This window comes from Colobus angolensis, unplaced genomic scaffold (genome assembly GCF_000951035.1).
Source record: "Colobus angolensis palliatus isolate OR3802 unplaced genomic scaffold, Cang.pa_1.0 Scaffold16, whole genome shotgun sequence".
NCBI classification, from domain to species: domain Eukaryota; kingdom Metazoa; phylum Chordata; class Mammalia; order Primates; family Cercopithecidae; genus Colobus; species Colobus angolensis.
Genome location: NW_012114710.1, coordinates 11660249 through 11685541, shown reverse-complemented (window position 1 = coordinate 11685541; position 25293 = coordinate 11660249). Strand labels below are relative to the sequence as shown.

At 39.3% G+C, this 25293-nt stretch overlaps 1 protein-coding gene and 1 long non-coding RNA gene across 4 annotated transcripts in view; one reads left to right on the top strand and one right to left on the bottom strand.

Moving 5' to 3' along the window:
• The first annotated feature begins 458 nt into the window (after positions 1–458).
• Positions 459–25293, top strand: part of CA3 (carbonic anhydrase III) — a 42710-nt gene continuing 17875 nt past the window's right edge. The window contains exons 1-7 of one of the 3 annotated variants that reach the window (XM_011937095.1): positions 459–570; positions 1343–1540; positions 3672–3790; positions 5627–5719; positions 6764–6826; positions 7739–7894; positions 9576–9851. In XM_011937095.1, coding sequence (XP_011792485.1) covers positions 537–570; positions 1343–1540; positions 3672–3790; positions 5627–5719; positions 6764–6826; positions 7739–7894; positions 9576–9695 — 783 coding nt within the window. In that variant the 5' untranslated portion in view covers positions 459–536 and the 3' untranslated portion in view covers positions 9696–9851. Of the gene's footprint in view, positions 571–1342; positions 1541–3671; positions 3791–5626; positions 5720–6763; positions 6827–7738; positions 7895–9575; positions 9852–25293 lie in introns of those variants that run through there. The other 2 variants (XM_011937097.1, XM_011937096.1) reach the window with 2 other exon arrangements.
• On the bottom strand, positions 18035–24401 carry LOC105508261. Its single transcript, XR_001001231.1, has 2 exons — positions 24342–24401; positions 18035–18418 (listed from the first exon to the last, which is right to left on the bottom strand). It is a non-coding gene; the product is annotated as an uncharacterized LOC105508261 (long non-coding RNA).

The window sequence follows — 25293 nt, the reverse complement described above, 5'->3', positions numbered from 1 at the left end:
GATTCGCAGCCAGACCGCCAGCCTGCGCGTGAAGCAACTTGTAAGTGAGGCTGCAAGAGCCGCCGGGATGGAGACTTTAGTTCGTGGCCAAGCACAGCTACGACACCCTGTCCCTGCCCCCACCTCATCCCCAAGAATGCATGGAAGAGGGAGAGAGGACGAGGTGAGGGCCGCCTGCATTTCTGCACGTCGGCGCCAGTTAGAAAGCCCTGCAGTTTTGCGAGACAACAGGAGGAGATGGAGGGGCCAGGAGCCACGACTCCCGGGAGAGCGCAGGGAGGGGCGTAGGTGCCCCTTCGCCCATCTCCGCCCCCCTCACCTCGACAGCTGTACCGCTCTTGGAATTCATTGGCTTCCCCGACCGGCCTCCCAAATACCACCCCAATCTAGTTTAGCCCCCTGCCCCACCCTCGCTGACCTAATAAGGCCATGCAGTGTGCGGTTGGGGGAGCTACATAAAAGCGCGGGCTCGCGGAGACTCTGCACCACGCAGGGAAAGAGAAGGCAGGAGCAGTCCAGCGCGGAGGAAGGCGACCATGGCCAAGGAGTGGGGCTACGCCAGTCACAACGGTGAGTGCAGGCAGCAGCGGCGACCCCCGGCCAGGAGGAGACGCCGGTCCTGGAGAGCCCTGCCATTGCACAGAAATGGGCAACTTTAGAGAGTGCAGTGGAAAATGTAGGAGTAGGGTAAGACCTAACGTTTACTGAGGTTTTTCAACTGCCAAAGGCTGCTCCTTCTTTTTTCCCTTCATCTCGTTTAGTTCTCCCTAGTATGGAGTTTTTGTTTCTCTTGGAGGAAACTGAAGTGCAGAGAAGTTGGATCACTTGCCTAAGATCCCGTTGCCTCTGAGAAGTCAGACAGCCCGAGATCAGGTGTGACTGGCCCTTATTCTGTTACACTGGACAAGCACCTAACCTGAGCTTGGTGCTGGTGTGAGAATCTCTGCTCTGCCTAAGGCTCTCCCTAATCCAAGGAAAAGGAATATGGGTGTGCTCTGAAAACTGCAACATAATGCTCAAATGTAGGTGGTCAATATTATTTTATTCCAACTGTATGATGGAAGGTGGCATTGGTTTAAAAAAGTGTGATAAAGTTTATCTCAAAAATAAGCCTTTGAGCAAGCAGAGTGAACACACCGAGTTAAATAGTCTCCATGTATGCTATTCACAAAACTACCAACAGGCCTGAAATGAACGGTAAGTCTCTCATTGCCCAGTCTGAAACCTAAGACCTTTTTGAAATCACTGTCTAGCCTCTCTGCGTTTTGCTGGTTTAGTCAATTAGAAAGAGGCCTTAGGTTGTGCCACCAAATAAATACATCCCCTCGACTTTATTTCCTAGGTCCTGACCACTGGCATGAACTTTTCCCAAATGCCAAGGGGGAAAACCAGTCGCCCATTGAGCTGCATACTAAAGACATCAAGCATGACCCTTCTCTGCAGCCATGGTCAGTGTCTTATGATGGTGGCTCTGCCAAGACCATCCTGAATAATGGGAAGACCTGCCGAGTTGTATTTGATGATACTTATGATAGGTCAAGTAAGTATGACAGTGAGGTAGAATCACATGGATGTTTTCAATGTCCATATTGACAAAATGTGGGTTATGACACAGTACCAGAATTAGTGGGGAGAGGGAGCCCTTTGCCTCTGAAAATGGAGATGACATTTGACTTTGCTTTAGTTATGAATAATTATATTTATGCATTGAAGAGAAATGTCTCACCCTCCAAACTTGGTCTCTGTGAAAACGGCCCCATGTCCAAGCTAAAAGTTGGCGATGCATTCCTGAAATGGAACATGATAGGACAGATATGACAATAAGCTCAAATGAGTGTTCTTCAGACTCTGATGGCCTGTACCTGAGGGTTTTTTATGCTTCTTGTCCATGGTCTGGAGAGCCAGGCTTCCACTCTCGATTGCGTAGATTCCATTCTGCAAAGCCAGAAATATAATAGAAACCCTAAATAGGCACTTTCTTCCCCTGGTGCCTGGGAGGTGACCAATCTAGGGGAGAGAATGGGGCCATTGAAGGTGTGAAGATGACTTACCTTCAAGCCTTCAGTGGGGTTCATCTGATTAATCATTTTGGTGAGTATTTTTGAAATATCTGACAATTTCTTCTTGACTAGTATTTATGTGTGAGATAGCAACTGAAAAATACATGTTTAGAAAAAACAAATCTCTTTATTTCACTTATACTAGTAAGCAAATCAGTAAAATAAAAGAATGCTAGCCAGAAATACTTTATTTCACAATAAACGAGGTAAGAAATAATCTTCCTTTAATATTTTGGTGCTTGATATACAGCAAAATAATTCCTTATAGCCACATTTCTAATAAAGTTACATTTATTGATATACTTAAATGAACATTCTTAGTGATGCTGTAATGAAGAATGATATTCATAATTCCTACCTACTAGGAGGTTCCAAGTTATAGAAATTTAAATTTTCTTAAACAGTGATTTTGTATTGCTGTTGTTTTCTTTTTTCCCCTTCTCCTTATATATCAAGTACCATTTTGAAAGCACCATGACAAAATTAAACATGTCTATTAGGTTGAACCACATGAAAATGCCATTTTTTGTGAGCAAAAATCATTGAATATTGTCAATTTCATACAGTTTATTCTAATAAATTGGACTCACATGTCCCTATAATAACTGTTCTGAGTGGCTGGACAGGAAAAATGGAATGAATTGAACCACTCCATTTCTACATGAGAAAACTCTTATAGGCCTAGCCTCATTGTTTGAGGTCTACATTTATGACTTTCCCTGGGCCACTTAGTGTGGCCAACCTCTTCTAAAATAGCTGTGCTCTGAATTCTATTTTGATCTAGCTTATATTGCCAAATCTTGATCTTACGGTTTCTGCATAGTTTTCAATATACTTTGGAAGATATCTGAACCTCTAAATCACTCTGCAATGGGTTGAGATGTTTATCAACAAGCCCAAATTAATACTGCTGAGAATTATCTAGTTTAGTCATCCAAATTGATTTGTTTTCTGGGAAATTTCTGAATTTTCCATTTCATCTCATTTGAACAGACACAGTCTAAATTAGACGTAGATGAAAGTTCTTGCTCGCTGTCTTAAAGAAAAGTGTAGTTGGAAGCAACACGTGGAGAAGGAATTCACATTTGCTCAGTGATCATCATGCAGGCACAATGATGAGCGCTTTAAGGTGCTTAATCTCAGTTAATCTTCACAGCAGCTCTGAAAGTTTGGTATTATTATCACCTTCTTAGAAATGTGAAAGTGGGTTCAGAGAAGTTTAGCAACTTGTCTGAGATCACAGAACTAGCAAGGGGTGAAGTCAGCATTGGAAACCTACATCCACCTGGTTCTCAACTGTCCAATTCTTCCCACTGCACCACACTACTGACCTGTTCTCTGGGTGTATGCCTCCTCATTGTTCATCTGTTGTTTTAATTTTACTTTCCTAAATGTTAAAATGATGTTTCAATAATAATGAAACAAGCAAACAAAATAAGAAAAACAGAAAAGAACAATCATTTATCTTGACATATCCCAAGACTTCATTTTATAAGGAGTCTGGTGTCCTGGGAGTGGCACCATCTACCCAGCACACTGGCCGCATTTTGTCCATTAAGCTCTGTAAAAGCAGCATGAATTCACTGTTGACCAAGCTTATCTGAATCACAGTGCTGAGAGGGGGTCCTCTCCCTGGACCCTACCGACTTCGCCAGTTTCATCTTCACTGGGGCTCTTCGGATGATCATGGCTCTGAGCACACCGTGGATGGAGTCAAGTACGCAGCAGAGGTAGGAGGATTACTGCCATAATCCATTCTGGGTCTCATACAGTGAAAATTGCAAAATTAAAAATAAGAACCACAGCAACAAAGCATCATCCACTGCTTTTGTTTCAAGTCTATAGTTATGAAAATAGCTGTACTAGTTTTGGCTAAACTGAAGCTGCCGGACATTCTAGGCTAGACAGGTAAAGGGGTATAGGTGAGTTGGCAGCAAACATGAAGATTTCCAAGGTTACATTAAGAAACTGGGGCAAGTGCAGTGGTTCACACCTGTAATCTCAGCACTTTGGGAGGCTGAGGCAGGTGGATTGCTTGAGCCCAGGAGTTCGAGAGCAGCCTGGGCAATATGGTGAAACCCTGTCTCTACAAAAAATACCAAAATTAGCCTGGCATGATGGCATGCATCTGTGGTCCCAGCTACTCAGGAGGCTGAGGTGGGAAGATCACTTGAGCCTGGGAGGTTGAGGCTGCAGTAAGCCATGATTATGCCACTTCGCTCCAGCCTGAGCAACAGAGTAAGACCCTGTCTCGAAAAAAACTCAAAAAGTTAGAAATTGGATAGCTACTTAATAAGAAAGCCTAGGGTCCTCAATGAAACTGGAAAAAGGATAGCTAATACTTATTAAATGCTTACATGTATTAACTCATTAGATCCTCTTAGCTACCTTAAGAGACAGGTTACAGATGAGGAAACAGAGGCATAGAAAAGACACATAATAAAGTCACACGGCTGGTGAATGCTAGTGCTCTACCTGATACAGACTGGCTTCAGAGTTCATCGTCTTATCCAGTGCCCTGTGCTGCCTGTTTTATAAGAATATAGTACTCTAAAAATAGCATTTAGAAATTCTGAATAATGCTTATGTTCCAATCTCTTCATGAACCGTGTGCATATATATATGTGTGTGTGAATATCTATATATACACATGCACACATATTTACACACACATAGAGATATGTGTACACACATACAATTTAATCTGAGCATATACTACTTTCTGTCTCAGTTAACTCATTAAAGAAAAGAATGAATCATAACTCAGATCAACGCATCAAATTACAAGGGCTTAAGACAGGCCTCTGACATGTTTTCTTTATAAAGCCAAGCCAATAAGTGGTGGCAGTTGCCTTGGAGGTGAGGACCAATTCATTTTTCCTGCCTTTCTCTTTTCCAAAGGTAGGCTCTGGTTAACATAGGGGCTGTGACAGAAGCCCAGAAATACACCATGAACATGTTTTTAAGCAGAATCATTAGGCAGCTTAGTTCTTGGTTAAATTAGATGCTAGAAAACCCAAAGTACTTCACTGTGATCTTTCTGTTTCTTTATAGCCAATCTAGAGAGCCATGGCAAGATAAATTAAATATTGAGAATGCCTTCTAGACATCTTCCCCAACCAAATGGGGAAAGTTGAGTATATTTCTTACAGATGCAGGCAAGACTTTCAGTTTGACCTTTGCATATGGGATTATTTCATACTTTTGGTCTTGAATAAAACATTTTTTAACTGCTGCAAATGATTGTATTCTCTTGCCATTCTCTGTAACTCAGCATAGAAAGTTTGATTAACCTAACTGGTACCCATGTTCTAAATTAAGATCAGGTTGCCACCAGGTTTCGGAGCTCTGGTTGATAAAAGGAGATGAATAATTTTATATGCTTTTTATTTGAGCCACCAGAAGTGTTACCAAAATACTACATGCTACTCTTTCAAATTTTCTCAGCTTTTATGAGAGTGCTCAGCAACCTTAGCCTGTACAACGATTGGATTTACTGTGGATAATGTTATACTTACTTCCATATTCCAGGAATTTACCTTCTAATCTGTCTTCAATGGTTTCAGCTTCATTTGGTTCACTGGAACCCCAAGTATAACACTTTTAAAGAAGCCCTGAAGCAGCGTGATGGGATTGCTGTGATTGGCATTTTTCTGAAGGTAAAGTAAAAATTAATCACATATTTTCTTTCAAAATGTATTTCCCTACCAATGCTTAGCATAGTTTGAGTTTCATTCCCTCATTTTTACCTTCTTCCCTCTATGTACATTTTATTATTAATTCAACTAATCAAGATATTTCTGCTAAGATCAGCTCAAAATGTCTTGCTTTTCTCTAAAAGTGTATATTTTACCACACTCCAGGACCCCTAGCACTTCTAAATTTTCCCCAGATGTGGGATGTGTGTGTGTGTGTGTGTGTGTGTGTGTGTAGGTGGCAGGGACAGAGCCTTAAAGTGCGCTTATTATACTGGTGGTAAGGGCAAAGGTGGCATATATTCATTTTTTTTTTCTCACTGCTCCACTTCAATTGCACTGGAAACCAGAAAAGTCAGTGTTGGGAACCATATGATGCCAAGTCCCTGGCTGGACATCCCCTCGGCTTGAGGTGGTCACCACTCCCATGATCCCAGGCTAAGATAGCACATGGAATGTGTGTGTTGTTGAGCCAGCCTTGCTTTAAAGAGGACTTGGTGTCATTAACACATGAGGTTAGTGGTAACATAATCTAGATTTCAAGCCAGAGGTGAAAATCTGGCTTCTTTCTCTTTGAATGACCTAATTTGTTTTAGGTTCTTAATTCACTGGGTCATTTCTGGTGCTTGAACACAGCACAGCAGGAGGTGGAGTAGGTCTGAGAAGAAAGACAATGAGTTTAGTTTGGGAAACATAGGGTTCATTTTGGTTCTAAATCTGTTTTTTAGAAAAGTGGAATGACTTTGCAGAGAAGGTCAAAGACACAGAACTAGATCAACGTGTAATTTTGTGGTCCTGTACTTCAGAGGCCTGGAGTCCAAATTTAGATCAGAAAATATATACTCTAAAATCTTGAGGAAAAATAAACTTATGTTTTTGCTTAGTACGAGATATTCTGGCAGATTTATAAACACTAGTTGCAGATGGATGGATCAAAATCAGCTTTGAAGACAATCCTAAATTATGGAGAGATAAAAGAATTATACTTGGATTTCTGTTTTCTTACAGATAGGACGTGAGAAAGGCGAGTTCCAGATTTTCCTTGATGCATTGGACAAGATTAAGACAAAGGTAAACAAAAATCATTTTCCCTCCTAAAACATAAAGCAGATTATGGAAATTTTCTTTACACATTTTCAAGTAGTTTTTTTCACCTAAAATCTGTTACTAAGTTTGATGGATATGCTAAGCATAAATATAAAAATAAATGCTATTATATTTGTGTGGCATACAGTTTTTAGAGCAATTTAACATATATCAGTTTTTTAATGGTGATAGTCATCCTGTCAGATAATCTCTTTCTCAATGGAATAAGTGAGAATCAGAGAAGTTGAGTGGTCACCGCATCCTCGCCCAACACACACACACGCGCGCGCGTGCGCACACACACACACTGCATATATGCATGCGTACCATCATGGAGATACTAAATGTCAGCCAGTACTGGTCTGTTGAGTCTTGGTGATGACCTTTCTGGGAAGCACTTATAAATTTAAAATCTTAACAATAGACTCATGTAAGTAACAGAAAAATTTTAATTTTTTTGGTGACCATTCTAATCAAATATTATTCAGTTTTACTAATGGAGAAAGTAATTATTCCAAGTAGAACATTCAATAAAAATGCAAGCCTGATATTTTTTGGTATCATCAACAACAAAACATTAACTTACATGAAATAATTCAATTATGCTTGAGATACTAGTTTCTCCTTTTTCTTGAGGAGTGATAGAGTTACCAATTCTACTCACAGTTAAAACAATAAGGAACACAGTGTGACAATGATTGTGGCAGATCAAGTAATAATGTGCAAACCAGCTTCCCCGCTTTGATCTTTATTTCTGACAGGCCTATACTTTGTTCAAAAGTTCTATTTTCTCTATTGCATTTGAAATCCATTCTCACAAATAAAGTGGTGAGGGCTTGGGGTGGTTGAGCATGTGCATGCACTCACTCACTGCACCTGCAACCTGCTCTTACCCAGGGCAAGGAGGCACCCTTCACAAAGTTTGACCCATCCTGCCTGTTCCCGGCATGCCGGGACTACTGGACCTACCAGGGGTCATTCACCACGCCACCCTGCGAGGAGTGTATTGTGTGGCTGCTGCTGAAGGAGCCCATGACCGTGAGCTCTGACCAGGTGAGCAGCCTTGTGAACACATGGGGTTATGTTGCTGTCTGCCTATGTAAGATACAGATACCAAATCAAAAATACATAGCTACTAACTGGATACTCACTGGACAGCTCTATGGCTAGAGATTTCATGGTCTGCCCTGGTTAGTTACAACCAGCCTGTTCAGCTTTCTAAAACTTGGCCCCCAAAGGGTACCAGGATAAATGCAACTCATTTAAAAGTCATTTCGATACTGACCATGACTGAGTTTATGCTCTATAAACACTTTAAAGGGTTTAGATTAATATGAATCTTTGTTAATTTGGATGTTGCCAAATACTGAGCACTGGTAAGAAGATGGGATGATAAATACAGACCTGGAGAAGAGAAGGGTGCTACTGGAAAGGATTTAACAATTTTGTATGCTATATATTATTTCTGCAGTTTTACAGATACATAATTCAAGGTTCAAAGATTCAGTAATTTGTCCATGATCACACAGCCAAGTGCAGGATTCTAATTCCACCTCCAAACTGTTCCCAGTACTTTTTGGCATCTCTTCTCAAGGTTCCCTTCTTACTGTTCAATCTAAAGAGTGTCCTAGTAACATTCATTAAAGACACTTTCAAGGAAAAGCTACGTAGGAGAAAATAAGTGGGCAAGAACATGGAGAAAAACAGATTGAAGCAAGTAAACAGCACAGGGACTTACAACCTAGAGCATGCATGTTCTGTAATAGTAAAATCAGTTTCCCAGTGTGTGTCTCTTGCATAAGGCAACAGGTTGCATATTTATGTCAGTTTATAAAGACATTTTTATTAAAAGATCAGATTTAACAACCGTGTTCAGTGATATAACTATTTGGAAAGAATGAAAATTTTTCAAGAAGAAATGTAAAAATATTTTAATGTAGAATCATAGTGTTATTAATAAGAATTTATTTTCTTACCCTTTAAGAAAGAAAATTTAAAATTGAAAATGGAGCATGAGTTGGATTTCTTTTTGCTCTTAAAATAATTGACTCCATAAACTTATACAACAAAGGTCTATTACATTTTATTTACACTGATATATGGATGTGGTCATCCTCTCCAACAAAGTATATAGTTCATACTGACCCCTCAGATAAAAAATAAATGTTTCAGAATTCAAGAGGAAAACGCTGTGACCAGAGGGCATAGTGATCTTGTATAGAATGAAGAAAAGGGCTTTTACAAATAAACAAAAAATGTGTGTCACTATGCAGCGACTAACTAAATAGCTCTGGACTGGACACTGGGGACAGGTTGTGTGGTTTGCTTCTCGTTTTTAAAACACCAGTATTGGCTGGGCACGATGGCTTACGCCTGTAATCCCAGCACTTTGGGAGTCCGAGGCAGGTGAATCACCTGAGGTCAGGAGTTCGAGACCAGCCTGGCCAACATGGTGAAACCCCATCTCTACTAAAAATATAAAAAATTAGCCAGGTATGGTGGTGGATACCTGTAATCCCAGCTACTCAGAAGGCTGAGGCAGGAGAATCGCTTGAGTCTGGGAGGTGGAGGTTGCAGTGAGTCAAGATCGCACCACTGCACTTTAACCTGGCTACAGAGCGAGACTCCCCCCCGCCCAAAAAAAAAAAAAAAACCAGTATTTACACCTCTTTGTTGCATAGTGTGTCCAGTTGATCCGAATGTCTTGTTAACAGTCTACTCCTGCCCTTTGCAGATGGCCAAGCTGCGGAGCCTCCTCTCCAGCGCTGAGAACGAGCCCCCAGTGCCCCTTGTGGGCAACTGGCGCCCTCCACAGCCTATCAAGAACAGGGTGGTGAGAGCTTCCTTCAAATGAGGCTGCTGGATCTTGCCCTCTTCAGGAAAGGAAACCTGCCATTGGAGAGCTTGGTTCCTTGCCTTCTTCTGGTGCTCCTTACTCCAAGTCTATTTCATTTCTTCACACTGAGCAATGAATGTGAGAGATGTGGTCACCAAGAAACCAAAGTTACTTTTGACAAGATCTAATATGATGTGGTCACCAAGAAACCAAAGTTACTTTTGACAAGATCTAATATGAAAGCATAGATTTCACATTTGATCTCTGTAATAACCATCTTTCCTATAAAAGTAGCATTTTTAGTAAAGTTTCAAAGAAGAAGAAACAGAGATGGAAGAGTAAAGATATTTTAAAAATGGCTAGCTATTGGGCACCAGTTTTTCTGTTACCTAAAATTTCACAGAACTTCACTGTTTTTATTTTTATATTATGAGTTGTCCATCTTAAAGAAATATCAGTAATTCTACATGTAGTAGAGGTGTATGAAGATCATGTAACAATTAAACATAAGCCAGAAATTAAAATGACTATGGACAGCAAGAACTGAGCTTAATAATATGTTTTAACTCTTAACACCAGCAAGAAGTCAGTCATTTATTGAACTTTTAGCTACTAAGATTACTTGGTTTTGATAATCAGTGAAAAGAAAACACAACACAATCAGGAGTTTTCAAATTTTTGATTCAGTATTTGAATTTCTTCTTCATAAATGTAGTTGAATTTATCCTAGTATTTTTCTTTACCTGAAGGAGGGCCATTTATTTTTAATTTCACTACATTTTCCTTTGCATGATTATTAAAATAAAAAGTGCCTCTGTTGTCTTTCTCACTGGAGGCTGGAATGAATGATCATTAGAACACAAAACAGTGAATGATGGGACTTGAAGTTAAAGCAGTTGTACTGATCACCAGAACCAATAAAGACATGAACGGAAAACATTGAGTGTTGTGTTTTTTTTAAACGGAAAGGCAGCATAAATGACAAAAAGGGAGTTTAAGAGCAACAAACTTTGTAAGTTTGTTTTTATAGCTGAAGGATGGCACTAAGGACTGAAGTTCTTAGTTTGGATGCTACATTCCTCAAGGAGCGTCAGGGGAAAAAAGAAAAAAAAGCAATTAGTAAGGGCCTTCTGAGGAAACTGCAGACCAGAAGACAAATGTGTGGCCATATATCTGATAGTGGGAAATACTTTCCAGACGCCTCAAAATTGGTTTAGGATTCTGGGGTTCAGACTAGTACAATGGGTTTTAGGGGCATGAAATCAAGTCAGACTATAGCTTTTACATCTATATTTTTAAAAATTGTGCCTTTAGGATGATGCTGGCCTAACACTGCAAAAATCCATATATTTAGATCTTTAAACCATGTAATATAAAATCTTTAGACATAAAGTCTAATTTTGCAGTTAGTGGTTTTGATACGTCTTTCATCACCTCACTGGCCAATATGTTAACTTACTTTAAAAAGTGACAGGAATAAGTTCATTGCCCTAAGGAATGAAATAATATTGGGTCAGGAGAGTCCTGAGATGCCAGAAGTCAAATCATGTGACAGAGTCCTATGAGGCTAAAGATATTTAATAGATTACCACCTAGGTGAAGTCAAACCAGGTTGGTCAGTGTGAACTGGAAGTGTTAATTAAATCCCTTGAAATTAGGAGGTGTGGAGCTTTGATCAATAGTGATAATACACAAGCTGATTCTCTCAAGGTACTTACTTAGTAATGCTTATGCACTGTAAAAGATGTATCCAGTATTGACTCTATGTGGGGGAGGAACATATGACTTAATGCCAGCCACAAATGGTCCTTATTCCAGTACACAAGCTGAACAAGGTTAGAACTGTTTTGAGGGAAAACGCCCCATCAAAAGAGGCTATCTTCATACACCATATGCTCTATGAAGGCACAAATATGAGTCTTGCATGCTGACATTCACCTTGCTGTCTAATACTGTGTCTGGCACATAATAATTACTCAATATTTGTTGAAAAAGTGATATCATGAATATAGATGAATCCAGGTAAAATACTTACCTTCTTGAACAACACATTACATGGTTAATAGGAATATTGTTTTTTGTTTATCTTAGTTTAGATCCCCTTGGAAAATGATCTCATTAGCTTCGGGTGGGAACTTTCTAGTAGAACATACTTCTCCCCCTCCCTCCAGTCTGAGTCATTGTCAATGCTCACAATTATCGCCCATCTTAAAATTTCCTCCCAGCTTCTCAAAGTGCTGAACTCAAAGTGCTGTGATATTATAGATGTCCATTAGAATATTAAAGACATACTGTGTCCTTATTCAGCAGGGGGATCATTTTCCTGATCATAAACAGGCCCCCAAACAATTGCATTTCAGATACACATAGCCTTATAAAGGGGCATGGCCAGGAACTGCTGTGGTAGAAAGATTTCAGCATCTGCCAACTTTTGTTCTTCAGGGTATAATCATTGCAAGTATTTTAACATTTCAAAATAGGGCAAAAACTAATTTGAATTCATGTTTCATAGTATTCAGATTATCATGTCATTGAAAGCCTATAGATAGGGCAGAATCAACAAGAATTTACCTAGTATAGGGTATTGTTAGAAGTATGCAAATATATCTATATTTACATATATATATAACTTTTTTTTTTAGATGAAGTCTCACTCTATTGCCCAGGTTGGAATGCAGTGGCATGATCTTGGCTCACTGGCACCTCCGCCTCCTGAGTTCAAGTGATTCTTGTTCTTCAGCCTCCCAAGTAGCTGGGATTGCAGGTATGCACCAGGATGCCATGCTAATTTTTGTATTTTTAGTAGAGATGGGGTTTCATCATGTTATTCAAGTTGGTCTCAAACTCCTGACATCAGGTGATCTGCTCACTTGGGCCTCCCAAAGTGCTAGGATTTCAGGTGTAAGCCCCCACACCCGGCCAAGACTAAGTGTGCAAATATATTGTTAATATAATCCCTGCCTTTTAAATGAGCAGACAGGATATATTTATGAAAAGGCAAATAATTTCAAGAGTATTGATCCAAAATTCTTTAAACAGTACAATCAGTGAATATTTATGTAGACGAGTGAGAAGCATTCTACACAGAACATGCAAAACTGAAGCTCTCAATGTTTAACCATAATCATTTATACAATTAAATATAGTTGAAATTGATCAGCTATTAAGAAGCTTGGATACATGTGGAAAAATTAATATGACAGTTATTAAAATGAGAATTGGCACAAATAAAATTGGCCTAAGAGAAATACATATGGTCTAAACTGACATAAAGAAAATTAATTAGATTCTAGGTTCTTTTCTAATGCCTTCTTATCTGATATTAAATATGAGCTCCAGTTACAAGTAAAATATATTATTTTAGCAGAGGAATAATAAGTGAGAAGAGGTAAGAAAAATGAATAACTGTGAATTTCAGATTTTTTTAATTTCCTATTTGAGATATAGAAATTTAATGATTCTTTTAAAACCTACCCCTAAAGTAGTTCTTAAAGTCTTAAAATGCAGATGGAAAAATAAAATCATGTTTGAATGTTATTTTCACTTAGGTCATTAGATGGCAGCAAAATATTACAAAAATTTCATGTGAGTCACTAGATGGCAGCAAAATAATTACAAAAATGACTATGCCGTTAAAAGCCATGCTGTACTTTATCCACACTAATTGTAGAGCAATAAGATTTAAAAATTGTTTTTGACAGCCTATTTCTGTTTTTCAAATGTTTACTATTAGTCATTAATATCTATGCAAAAGAAAAGAGAGTGAAGGATTCTTACATATTTTTAAGAGTCTTTATAGCCAAAAATACGGCCTGAGGGATAAAAGAATAGTAGTTATTGCACTGAAACTTAAATAATGGGAAATTAACATTTTAAAGCCCTCTTCAGTATTCAGAAGGACTAGATTCAAGTCACACAACACTTGTGTGGCATCAGGCAAGTTAATTTCTCTATGCCTGTTTCCTCATCTGTAAACAGGAGTGTAAACCTGCCTCCAGAGAGATTATTAAGAGATTTCTCCAGAGATCTGTAAACCTGCCTCCAGAGAGATTTTAAGAATTCCTTGTAAATCACTTAGAATAGTCCTTCTGACGTAACTCACAATAGGAGTTAACGATGATCTTTTATTAATTAATTTTACATCAACCAAGAAAAAATTAGATGCCTTATTCAATACCTAAATCACGTTTCTTTCTTTAGGTATCTATTAGTAACATCGTGAATCCACACCTCATCACAGGTAATATTAAAAGAGTTTCTATAACGGCTCACCTCTGGTTATTATTGGTGAAAATGGTATTTTTAAACAACAACTTCTGTCCCATATATATATCAGGCAAAACAAGATGTGGTGACATTGGAAACCAGCACATCACTAGAAGCAGCGATTCAAGGGAGGACCAAATAACTTTTCCTGAGGAAACTTCTGCTCTAGGAGTTCTACCCCTCTCCTGAGAAACATACAGAGTTAGCAAAATATCCAGAAAATAAACCAAAGAGGAGAGTTGGAAGAACCATAGCGTTCCTTTTGTTCAATATTGATTTTCAAATGTTGGCAAGGTAGAATCCCTTGGAGTGCAGCGCGAAGTGGAAATCTATTTTAATAGTAAATACAGAAAGTCTCCTGCCATGAAATTGATTTTGGATTTGTCTGAGCATGCCATAAAGTCAGAATCCTAAATGAGATGCAGAAGTCACACTTGAGAGAAGAGCTTGTACTTTGGGGGTGATTTGACTACAAAAAAAGGAGATAAAACAGTCTAGGCATAAAATCCAGCATCAAGGAATTAAGTAGAGGGTTAAAGAAATACTTTAGGTGTGAAGGTGTTTAGTAGGTGCTGCCACTTGACAACGTGACCGCGTAAGTAATCACAGGTAATCGGCAGGAGTAAGAGGGAATCTAATGGTGTAATCACAGGGGACCACGTGCACAACAGCAGCATAAAACCCAGTGATTTAAAAGCTAATTTTAGCCAGGTTAGAATTGACTCTGTGCAGTAAACAGGAATCAAATCCTCCCTTGTATTTAAATCTTCCTCAGGTAGAGGAGAGTGGAACTCCAGGGAAATATTTTGGGCATTAAGTGTACATATTCTCTGTTCCAACATGTCCATACATTTCTATAATACGTATTCAGCACACTTGAAATTTGGATGGTTCCAAACGCATTTGTTCAAGGGAATTCTTACCCTAAAAGGAACCTGGCTCCCATGGAACTATAATACAAATGGAAGTGTTTGAAAATACTGCGCTCACAGAATTCACACTTCTGCTCCTGTGAGATCAGTTTACAGCAAGATCTAAGGCATCACAAGGGGCACGTGGATGGATCAGGACCCCAAAGAAGGGGGCCTATTAAGGGTGGGAAAATTGTACAAGCCAAGCACAGCAGATGTAAGGGCAAGGCCAAGTGCTGGGAAGAATTAAGAACTGAGAAGGCTGCACATCAGTGAATATATAGGAGCTCAGATTCTCACACTGGGAACTAATTTAGGAGTAACAACAACACTTTAAAATTATGTTTGTAATATAAGAGCTGGTGTGTGTGTGTGTGTGTGTGAGATAAGTAGTGGCAGCAGGGAGGTTTTATGAAGGTAAATACTTCATCTGTTTCATTACCCTATTGAAGCCCCAGCACTTAACACAGTATCTGGAACCTAGAATGGAGCCCAAAGATATTTGTTGCATGGTTGAAGGAATGAATAGATGGATGGATAAACTGATAGAGGGATGGATGGATGAACAGATAGATGGTGCCATGAAATTCCTAAAATACTGAACGCCAGTCTAGGTCCATGAGCTACTGGGAGCTGTTGCCTCATCTTAGGAAGGCCAGAGACTGGTATCTCAATGAGTTCTTATACTTCCTCAATTAGGGAAAGTTCTTGTACTTTCTCAATGCAGAATATACAGATGTCTGTTGCTGCAACCCAGGCTTCTCTATAAAAAAAGTGTGCATGGAAGAAGAGAAGCAGTTTTACATATATCCAAAGCTTATCATTTGCAAATTTTAATCTTAATAACTAATTTCACTTAGCATAAAAGCGACATGTTTTAGGAGATATTACAGCAGAGTCTCTGCCCGCATATTTATCTCTTTTAGCACTCACGCTTCTAATGTGCAAGTTGAAGAGGTAGATTAGCAATGAGTCTGTGGCATTAGACTCTGATGACACTAATTGGCATGATTCATGCTGGTACTTGAACTTCCCCACTCTCTCTTTTCTCTAAGTTTGCCTTAATTTTCTCATTAGTGACTTTAGTTCTCCATTTCATTCAGTTTTGCGTAGAGATGCCTATGGCAAGTTCACATACAGAATAAAGATACCTCTTCCTAACACAAATCCTTGTTTCACAGTCATGATTAGCAAAGTATGATGCTTTTGAAAATCCAATAAGCATTTCCAATGGACACATTCCACACCTCACCTGCCAAATAGATGGTAAGTTCAGGTAAATTTCCTCCACAAACAACATAGGCCCCATGTATGTTCAGGTACTGATAATTACTACCTCGAGCTTTATAGCATAGCTGAGAATTTTTTAAAAAAAGCTTTACCTCAGACAGTAAATTACCAGAAGTCATCATCAGTTATGATGGTGGTGGGCTGGGGAGTGGCAGGGTGGAATAGTAAGTACTTTGCGGCTTAACTTGTAGCTTGACATGTAAATTTCAGACAGCCTATTATAAATATTTCTTAATTAAAAGAGTATTTTAATGACATCTTATCTGAGAAGGTCTCATTCATTCCTTTTCATTTGTTTTCTCTAACTAAGGGATTGTGAGGTGTACTGAGTCTCTTATTCTTGGGAGCTTAATTGATATGAAACATTGATGAGGCCCCAAGAGGAGCAGAGAGTTGCAGAGAAATTACGAAATCACCACAAGGCATAAAGGAGAAAGTTTGCAGCTACAGGGTAATGCTTTCGGCTGGGCAAAAGCATTCACTATTTGGTATATAATTTTAAAAGTATACACAGATGACTAAAATAAGGCTCTTTTTTTTTTTGAAACACAGTCTCACTCTGCCGTCAGCCAGGCTGGAGTGCAATGGAGGGGTTTTGGCTGGGATTATAGACACGTGCCACCAGGCCTGGCTAATTTTTGTATTTTTAGTAGAGATGGGGTTTCAGCAGGTTAGGCAGGCTGGTCTCAAACTCCTGACCTCAAGTGATCTGCCCACCTTGGCCTCCCAGAGTGCTGGGATTACCGGTGTAAGCCACCATGCCCGGTCATAAGAAAGGCTCTTTTTGAAAAGATTTCATGCTTTTCAAAAGTGTTTATGTGTCAAATACGGAAGAAATAAAAGTAAGTTAAGGAACTACTTAGAAGCATCAAGGAGAAGAAAAAAATAGAAAGATAAAGGCGACTTCCAAACATTACTCAAGAGAAATGACACTAGACATTGCTGTGAATACTGAATGAAAGGGCTTATCGGGCACAAGCACAGTGCCCAACACACTGGGCATGAAATACATGTTGAACAGTGATATCAGTGCCATAGGAAAGAAGGAACAGATAGGACTGAGGGTACAGGCGACCTGCAAAACACGGCTCTGGGTCACCTGGGTCTTTGGGTCAGCAATGGACTCCGGACTCTTTTTGAATGATGTAGGGACCCTGGGACACAGTTCTTCCGCATGTTCCCACAAGATTTCATTTAAAAAAAATAAAGTGTATATTCACAGTATTTTATTATTTTATATATTATAAAATATAAACAAAGTAGAAAATTTTAGAGGCTAAAAAGTTAACTATAAATAGAATTTCTCATGTTTTCTTCCTGTCATGGGGCAGTTATCATGTGCACCCCTGAAGTGTGTACAGGATCATGTGGGGGGCAGCTGGTGCAGAGTCAAATGCTAACAAAATCAGCCTACAGAATCTCCTGCCAACTGGTCCATTGTGTTCTGTCCTGTCGTTTCTCATCAGCCATGCTGGCCCGCTGTCTTATTCATTGTCTCACCAAGTGGAGACTACCTGAGAGTGGAAGTAGAAGGAGATAATTCTATAACAAATCTTTAAAAAGAGAGAGTCATTAAGACTGCTGTGAATTGCTGCACGGTTGAAGGAATGAATGGATGGATGGAAGGATAAATGGATGTATGTATGGAGAGATGGTACAACGAAACTCCTAAAACACTGAATGCCAGTCTAGGTTCATGAGCTAATAACCTCATCCTAGGAAGGTCAGAGACTGTCATGTCAATGAGTTCTTGGAGGAATAGCACACATTTTTGACTCATCAGTTTTGATCTTGGGTTGGGTAGCTTTTTGAATTTGGCTATAACTCTTTTGGCTTGGTCAAAGCTGGCAAAAGATAAAAAAAGAAAGAAAAAAGCATTCACAATACATAGGTCTAGGGAAATATACTGGACTATTCCTTCTGTTCATTAAAATATTTAAATGACATTTATTCTTTCAAGTGTATATTATTTTCTAGACATTGTACTCAGATGGAAGAGAGAGAGAAAGAGAGAGAGAGAGAGAGAGACACTAATAGAAGCATAGAGCTAACTGCATGGAATAATCTTTAAAAGTTTGTGTGAAATGGTAAAACACATACAATTTAACAAGAAGCAAAGAATCGCAAAGAAAATGCCATGGGGGTTCACAGCCAGCAGCAGTTTTCTTAGGTTACATACTACTTCTATTTCCCCAAATCTTAATTTTGAGTAGTTCAAAACTTTTTAAGACATCTTTTCACGCATATAGATTTTCTGTCTTCTTTAGAATCAACCTGGATAAACACAAACGAGAAAACTACAGAGTTATAAAATATAATTATCTTTGTTTCCTATAGCCTATCCACATATGTTATAGGATTATATAGTGCTGATTTTCCACTTGTATACTCTTAAGACAGTTGTCAGTTAGTGACACTGGTGAATGAGGGCTCCCGTCCTTGAACAGGAGGAAAAAACTTATTCATAATGCCTACAATTCCCCTTGCATGGAAAATGTTAAATTGTTCTTATAACTGAAGGGAAGTCAGAAATTCCCCTATACAAAATGGTGATTTATAAGCAAAAGAGAAGTTTAATCATGTGGCGAAGCTAATATTATCTTAACCAAGTCACTATGATTTAGGTACAAAGCCATCATTGGAAGTGTATTGAAGCAAAGTGAAGAGACAATGATCTTAAGGTACAGAGCTGCATTTCGTTCTTTTCTATACAATCCAATAAACAAAAGATAAGCGAGGGAGTATTATGGGCAAAGCCCTGTCCTAGGGCTCACATGTTGCTGGACACATATGCAACTGTAACACAGACCTTTTACAAAAGCATTACCTTATGTATACTCTTAAGGTAGGGTTCCAAAATCTTGGTACTGTTAACGTTTCAGACAGAAACATTCACTGTTGTCAGTAGGTGATTCTCTGAATTGTAGGACGTTTAGCAGCATCCCCGACCTCTATCCATTAGAGGCCAATGGCACACAGTCCCTCTCTCCCCCAGCTGTGAAAACCAAAAATGTGTCCAGACATTGTCACCATCCCCCTCGGGGAGCAAAACTGCCTCCAGCGGAGAAGTTCTAAGAAGTTCTATGTTCTAAGAAGAGGTGGACTTTTATTTTTATTAGATTGATGATAGTATCACATGTGACAGCTGTTCTGGAATGTAAAATATTTGAAATGTGTACTTTGCGTATTTTTAGTGTAATTGTCCCACTTAATACTTCTTCCAGTTCTGGTTGGAAGTGAAACTAGGTAATGAGCTTGGAATTCATCCACTACTCTTCAAAACTAAATAGGTTTTATTACTTACAGAAAAGTTAAGTGTTACTAGTTATTATGAAAAAACAAAGACACATTCAGAAACTACAGTTTTAAAAGTCGGAAAAGCCATTTACTAAGGAAAGTTGAATTCAACTGTTTATTATATGTAAAGTTATTGTTATCCCCTGCTACCCTAAATAGTTAAAAGGAGTTTAGCAGGAAACTCTAAAAATGGCCAGCATTTTGATAGAACATTCTATTTTATAGAGGAATACTGCTTACATAATCTTAATGCATTGCTATTACATCATGACAAGGCAGGTGCCTTTATAAACTCCTTGAAGGCACTTCGCTGGCCCTCGGGGAGACCACACAGCAGATGGCTAATAGTTCAAACTGTCTGGTTTCATACCTGGCCTCATCACTTTCTAGCTGAGTTACCTGGGGTGATCTGACTTACCTCTATGCCTCAATGTCACCAGCTGTAGAGCAGGACTATGTGAAGCATTCAGAACTGTGTTGGTGCGTAATCAGTTTTCAATAAGTGTTAGCTGTTTTTATAGATCAGGAACTCAAATAATGTTAACTAAATACATGTGAATTTTCATCCAAGCTAGAGAACTAGGGAAGTCAACCTGTTATTTGACAATGGAACATATTACATGTAATGACAATCATACCATTTATTCAACAAAGAAAATGTGCCAGGATTGTATCTAGCATCTTCCAGACATTCATTCTCATCACGTTGTAGAGGTAGAATTCCCCTCACCCCACTCCGCCCAGTCCCCATCCACAAACAAAGCACATGAAGTTCAGAGGGATTGCTTAGTTTGCTCAAGGTGATGCAGCAAGTTAAGTGTTCAAGTCAGAGTATGAACACAGGTCTGTCTTATTACAAAGTCGATTCCCATTTCACAATTCTATGACTCTTGACTACAATAACAATAATCCTAATTGGTATGCTAACAACATACCAGGCATCATGTTCATTCACATGACCAATTCGCATAAACTAGTCCATTTGACATGATCAGTAGCCCTGGGTACTCATTACATTTCACATATGGAAACTGAGCTTTGAGGAGGCCAAACAATTAATATAAGATCATGTAGTGAAGAAGTCCTAGAAGCCAAATCCAAACTATAAAACCTGGGCTCTTGACCACGTATGATGCTGCCTCCCATCTTACCAGAGAAGGATACTGAGAGACTCAGAGCCCAAGAGGGAAGCTAGAGACAGTATTAAATAGTTTTATAGGTAGAACAAGGAGTTTGGATCTTTCTGAAAAGGAAGTTGTCAGATGAATAAAAGCAAGGAGCTAGGGAACAGCATGTTGTATCTGGGGACTTCTACAAGTCTCCTTACCTATAAAATAAAGAGTTGGACCAGTTAACCTCCAAACTTCTTTTAATTCTACAATGTGATATTGTTGCAGTTTGTATTACACCCTCCCAGCACATAATACACCTGTGCATAAGCCACTTCCCAATGGCTTCCCTGTGCAACCAGTATAAAATCCTTTATTGCTATTGTTGTCTGCAAGGCTCTGCAGGCTGTAGCCCCTGACTGTCTCTGACATCACTACTTGTCTTTTCTTCCTCAATCGCCATGCTCCAGTCACAAGCTTTTCTGTTCTAGAAACTTCCTTTCTCAGGGCCTTTATACTTGCTGTTTCCTCTGCCTGAAATGCCCTTCCCCAGATCTTTTTTTTAGTGGTTCCTCAAATGCACTTCCTTCAATAGGTTTTCTATAATCACTGCATCTAAAGTAGGATTTCCTCACTTGTTATTCTTTACCTCATTCCTGTTTTACTTTCCGCATACAAATTCTCAGTATTGGAAATTTACTTTTTTTTTTTTTTTGAGTCATTTATTGTATAGTAGCCCCATCCATCCCCATGTCAACTCTGTGAGGGCAGGAGTTATGTTGATCTGGTTTACGGCTATAGCCTCTGTGCTGATGCCTGACACATAGTAGCACTCAGAATGATTTGCTGAGTGAATGAATGAAGACACGAGTCATCTTGTGTAGCCCACCTAGCACATAGAAAATATTAAGCACAAAATAGGAGCTAAGAAACAAGTAATGGTAGTAATGATAACTAACATTGATCAAGCTCTAACTATTGGCACTAGGTTAAATCCCTCACACATATTGAATCATCTTAGTCCTCACCACAACTCTGTGAGGTAGTTATTATTGTTACCCTAGTTTTATAGATGAGGAAATTGAATCCTAGCACAATCAAGCAGTTTGCCCAAAGTCACAAAGCCAGTAAATTAATCCAGATTCAAAACCAACCTAATTTTAGCACAAAGTTATTTGCTAATTGTAATCTGTAACAAAATTATTTACTAACTTCTGCAAAGTGAAACTGCCATTATCTCCATTTGGATTTTTCAAAGTTTATAATTTCAAGGAGTACTATGTGAGTAGCTACTATATGTATCCTGGGATTCAGGCTACGTAAAGGGTGCTAGGTGCCTAAGATACAGAGATAAATAATGTGACACAGTGCCCAACTTCAGGGGGCACAGTTTAAGAAGAAAAACATAAGTGTGGTAGAATGGACATCTCCATGACCCAAACACTCCTCTGTCCTCCCACAAAACACACACACACACACACACACACACACACACAAAAACAAAAACAAAAAACTAAAAAAAAAACACCTCCTGCTGCTGGAGACTCATTCCTCTTAAACGTTTCCCTTGAACCTGGCCCAGGTGTTTAATTTTGCATTCCTTACATTATATTCTAACTGTTTAGCACTGTCTAGGAGGAACTGAATAGCCATCATTTACTGAGTGCCTACACCTGACAGGTGATTTACCTATGCTCACTGACTGAATTCTTACAACAATGAGGTGGGTGTCGTTATTCCTGCTTTACAAATGAGCAGTCAACAGTTTATTGGGGCATTGGATTATAACCCAATGATTACAATAGTGTCTGATTACAATGCAGAATTGCCAATATTAGGATAGAAGGATGTGCATGCAAAGATCTATGGGAGCCCCAAGAAACAAGTGGCTCTTGGCCTCCATAGATATTTATTTATTTTTATTTTGTTTGAGACAGGATCTCACTCTGTTTTCCAGTCTGTAGTGCAGTGGCATGATCATGGCTCACTGCAGCCTTGACTTTCAGGGCTACGATCCGCCCACCTCAGTCTCCTAAGCAGCTGGGACTACAGGGGCACACCACCATGCGTGGCTAACTTTTTATTTTTTCTAAAGATGGAGTTTTGCCACGTTGCCCAGTCTGGTCTTGAGCTCCTGAGCTCAAGCGATCCACCTGCCTTGGCCTACCAAAGTGCTGGGATTACAGGCATGAGCCACTGAGTTCAGTCCCAGATATTTACTTTAACACTATAATTGTAACAAGTATGAGAATATCTAGCTTTTTCTTAGCTTTTTAATTAAATATTTAATAAATAATGTATATCTCACTTTGTAAAATATCTTAACAATATCTTTACATTTTTTGAGAAAAAGCAAATACTTTTTCTTTTACATTTTTACTAAGATTAATATGTTAGAAGCTTTTTTTACTCCAATAATTGGAACACAGACTTTAAGATTTTTTTATATTACATTTTCCTGATATACTGACTGAATTTTTTTTTTTTTTCCTGGGACAAAGAAAAGTACTTTTCTCCAGTTACTGTCAGTTCCTTTACTTAGGATTATTCTGAAATGAACCAATCCTTTCCTCTCATGGAAACATAGGTACATAATAAGATAAGTACTTTTTTTTATTTTAACAAATCCAGTATTAGAGTAGTCTTTTGCAGCCAGTGAATCATGACAGCCTGCTAAGAATGCCTTCAGTAAAATAAAGTTAGATTGGGACTGACCGACGTGAATGCATAAAGTTAACTCCATTAAAAAAAAAATTGACTAGGAAAATAAAACAATGCTAAGCCAACCACTGTACTACCAAAAACACTACTAAAAAATTTAGATTGCTTCTGAGTAACCAGAGGCAAACTACTCTCCACCCTGTGGTGAACATGTGACACTCTCCCTAACAGCAGCTCTGTGGGGAGGGCCTGCTCCCACTGAGAATTAATTCACTTTCCAGAAGTGAGAGATAAGGGAAAATTCCCACAACAATAATCCATTTGGTGAACTGCAGTTTGGTGGTGTTTGAAGTTTTACACATATTTAAGAATCAAACATGTTCTTACTTCATCCCTATTAGGAAAGTCATAATCCAGCCTCACAGAAAATGAAAGACAAGCATTTCTGCTGATCAAATAGCCTGGCTCCCTCTACAGAATCCCGGGAACCCACTCTACATTCATAAACTTTGTACTCAATTCTTGGCACCTATCAATGCCATGTCCCCAGGGCCAAGTGAAGAGTCTCACAGCAACTAAGTTAATATTTAAAAATTATGTAAAGAATCAAAATTACCTCACTGCGCCCCAACAGATACCGTGCACCTACAGAGGCACAAATAAACTCCATTTTGTAATGGTGCTAAAAATTTAAAAAGTGTATTGCTGCTTTCGTGCCTAAGAATTCCCTGTGACATCAACCCAAAAGCCACATAAGCAGAAGCACACAATTTTCTAGAATCTTAGAACAAGAACAAGTAAGTCTAAATATTAATCATATTTGTTTGGGTGAAATTGACTGAAATAAATAGTAAAGAGTGATTTTGAGATAAATATTGCAAAAATGTACACTAATAACTTATCCTTTTATTTATCTATATATTTTCAAATGTAAGTAATGTGATGCCAAGGCTGACACAATCACATTAAACTGTGTCCTGCTTCCCCAGCTGTAACTCTAATACTATTGCCCTCAGAGATTGAAGAGACCACAGAACCGAACTTCTTCTCACAAACCCCCGGATTTTTTTTGTGGCAAGGTCCCTTGTAGGAAATGAATTCTGTCTATATCTCAAAACAGCCTCACTTACCCATTAGACCCTGTAGGCACAGTGCCTCAGGTCCACAATACTTTCAGATGCTCAGGAAAATGTTTCCTTTTAAAATAAGAACAAAAAAGAAAAAAATAGGTTTTGGTCAAGAAAAATGTTTAAATATATAATATTAAGATATTTATCTTTATGTCAGTGTAGGTATAAATGCGTGTTTACAAAAAAGGGACCCCCCAAGGCGAAACGCCATAGGACCCACGAAAGTCATAATGCTGGCTGGCCTCAAAATGTCCTTGCTATTAAACTATTTTCAGTGATTCCTAGGTATGCCAGATGCCAAGTTTTCTTGGCCAGCCGGGGAACTTCTCATATCTTTGGAAGAAATTATCTTTCTCATACTAGATTCTTCTGAGAAAAGTGATTTATTAGGAGTTTTGTTTATTTCAACTCAATATGTACTCAACTTAGGACGTCTCCTCACCCACGTTAATTTTTTAAAGAGAAGGAAAGTAGAAGGAGAAGATGAACACTTCACCTGAGGCTCTGCCAGCCTACGAGGAAATGCAATCCTCCAGGCTCGCCCGAGCGTGGGCTGCGGGCAGGGGACTGTGGCGCCGCTGTCTCCTTTTATTCCACGGTGGTGCAGCAGAGGGCGCGTGGCTCTCAGCGCTCAGTGCTGCGCGCTCCCCTGCGCCTCTAGGATCGTATCCCTATTTGCCCCAAGGTCATAGCTCCTAACCCAGCTTGCCAGCCCCAGGCCGGGGACACCAGAAACGGAGCCCTTCGCGCTGGAGACCCCGGCGCGGGTGGGGTGGGAGGGCTCCAGGGCCAGGAGACAGATCACAATGGGCACAGGGGATGAAAGGTTCCGGGGTTCCGGGTCTCGAGCAGTCCCTGCCGCCGCCAGACTCCGCGCCCTGGAGGGGGATGGGGTGCGCTTAGACGCTCCGCGGCCCGGGTCGGACGGAGGAGCCCAGGAGCCACCGCAGCC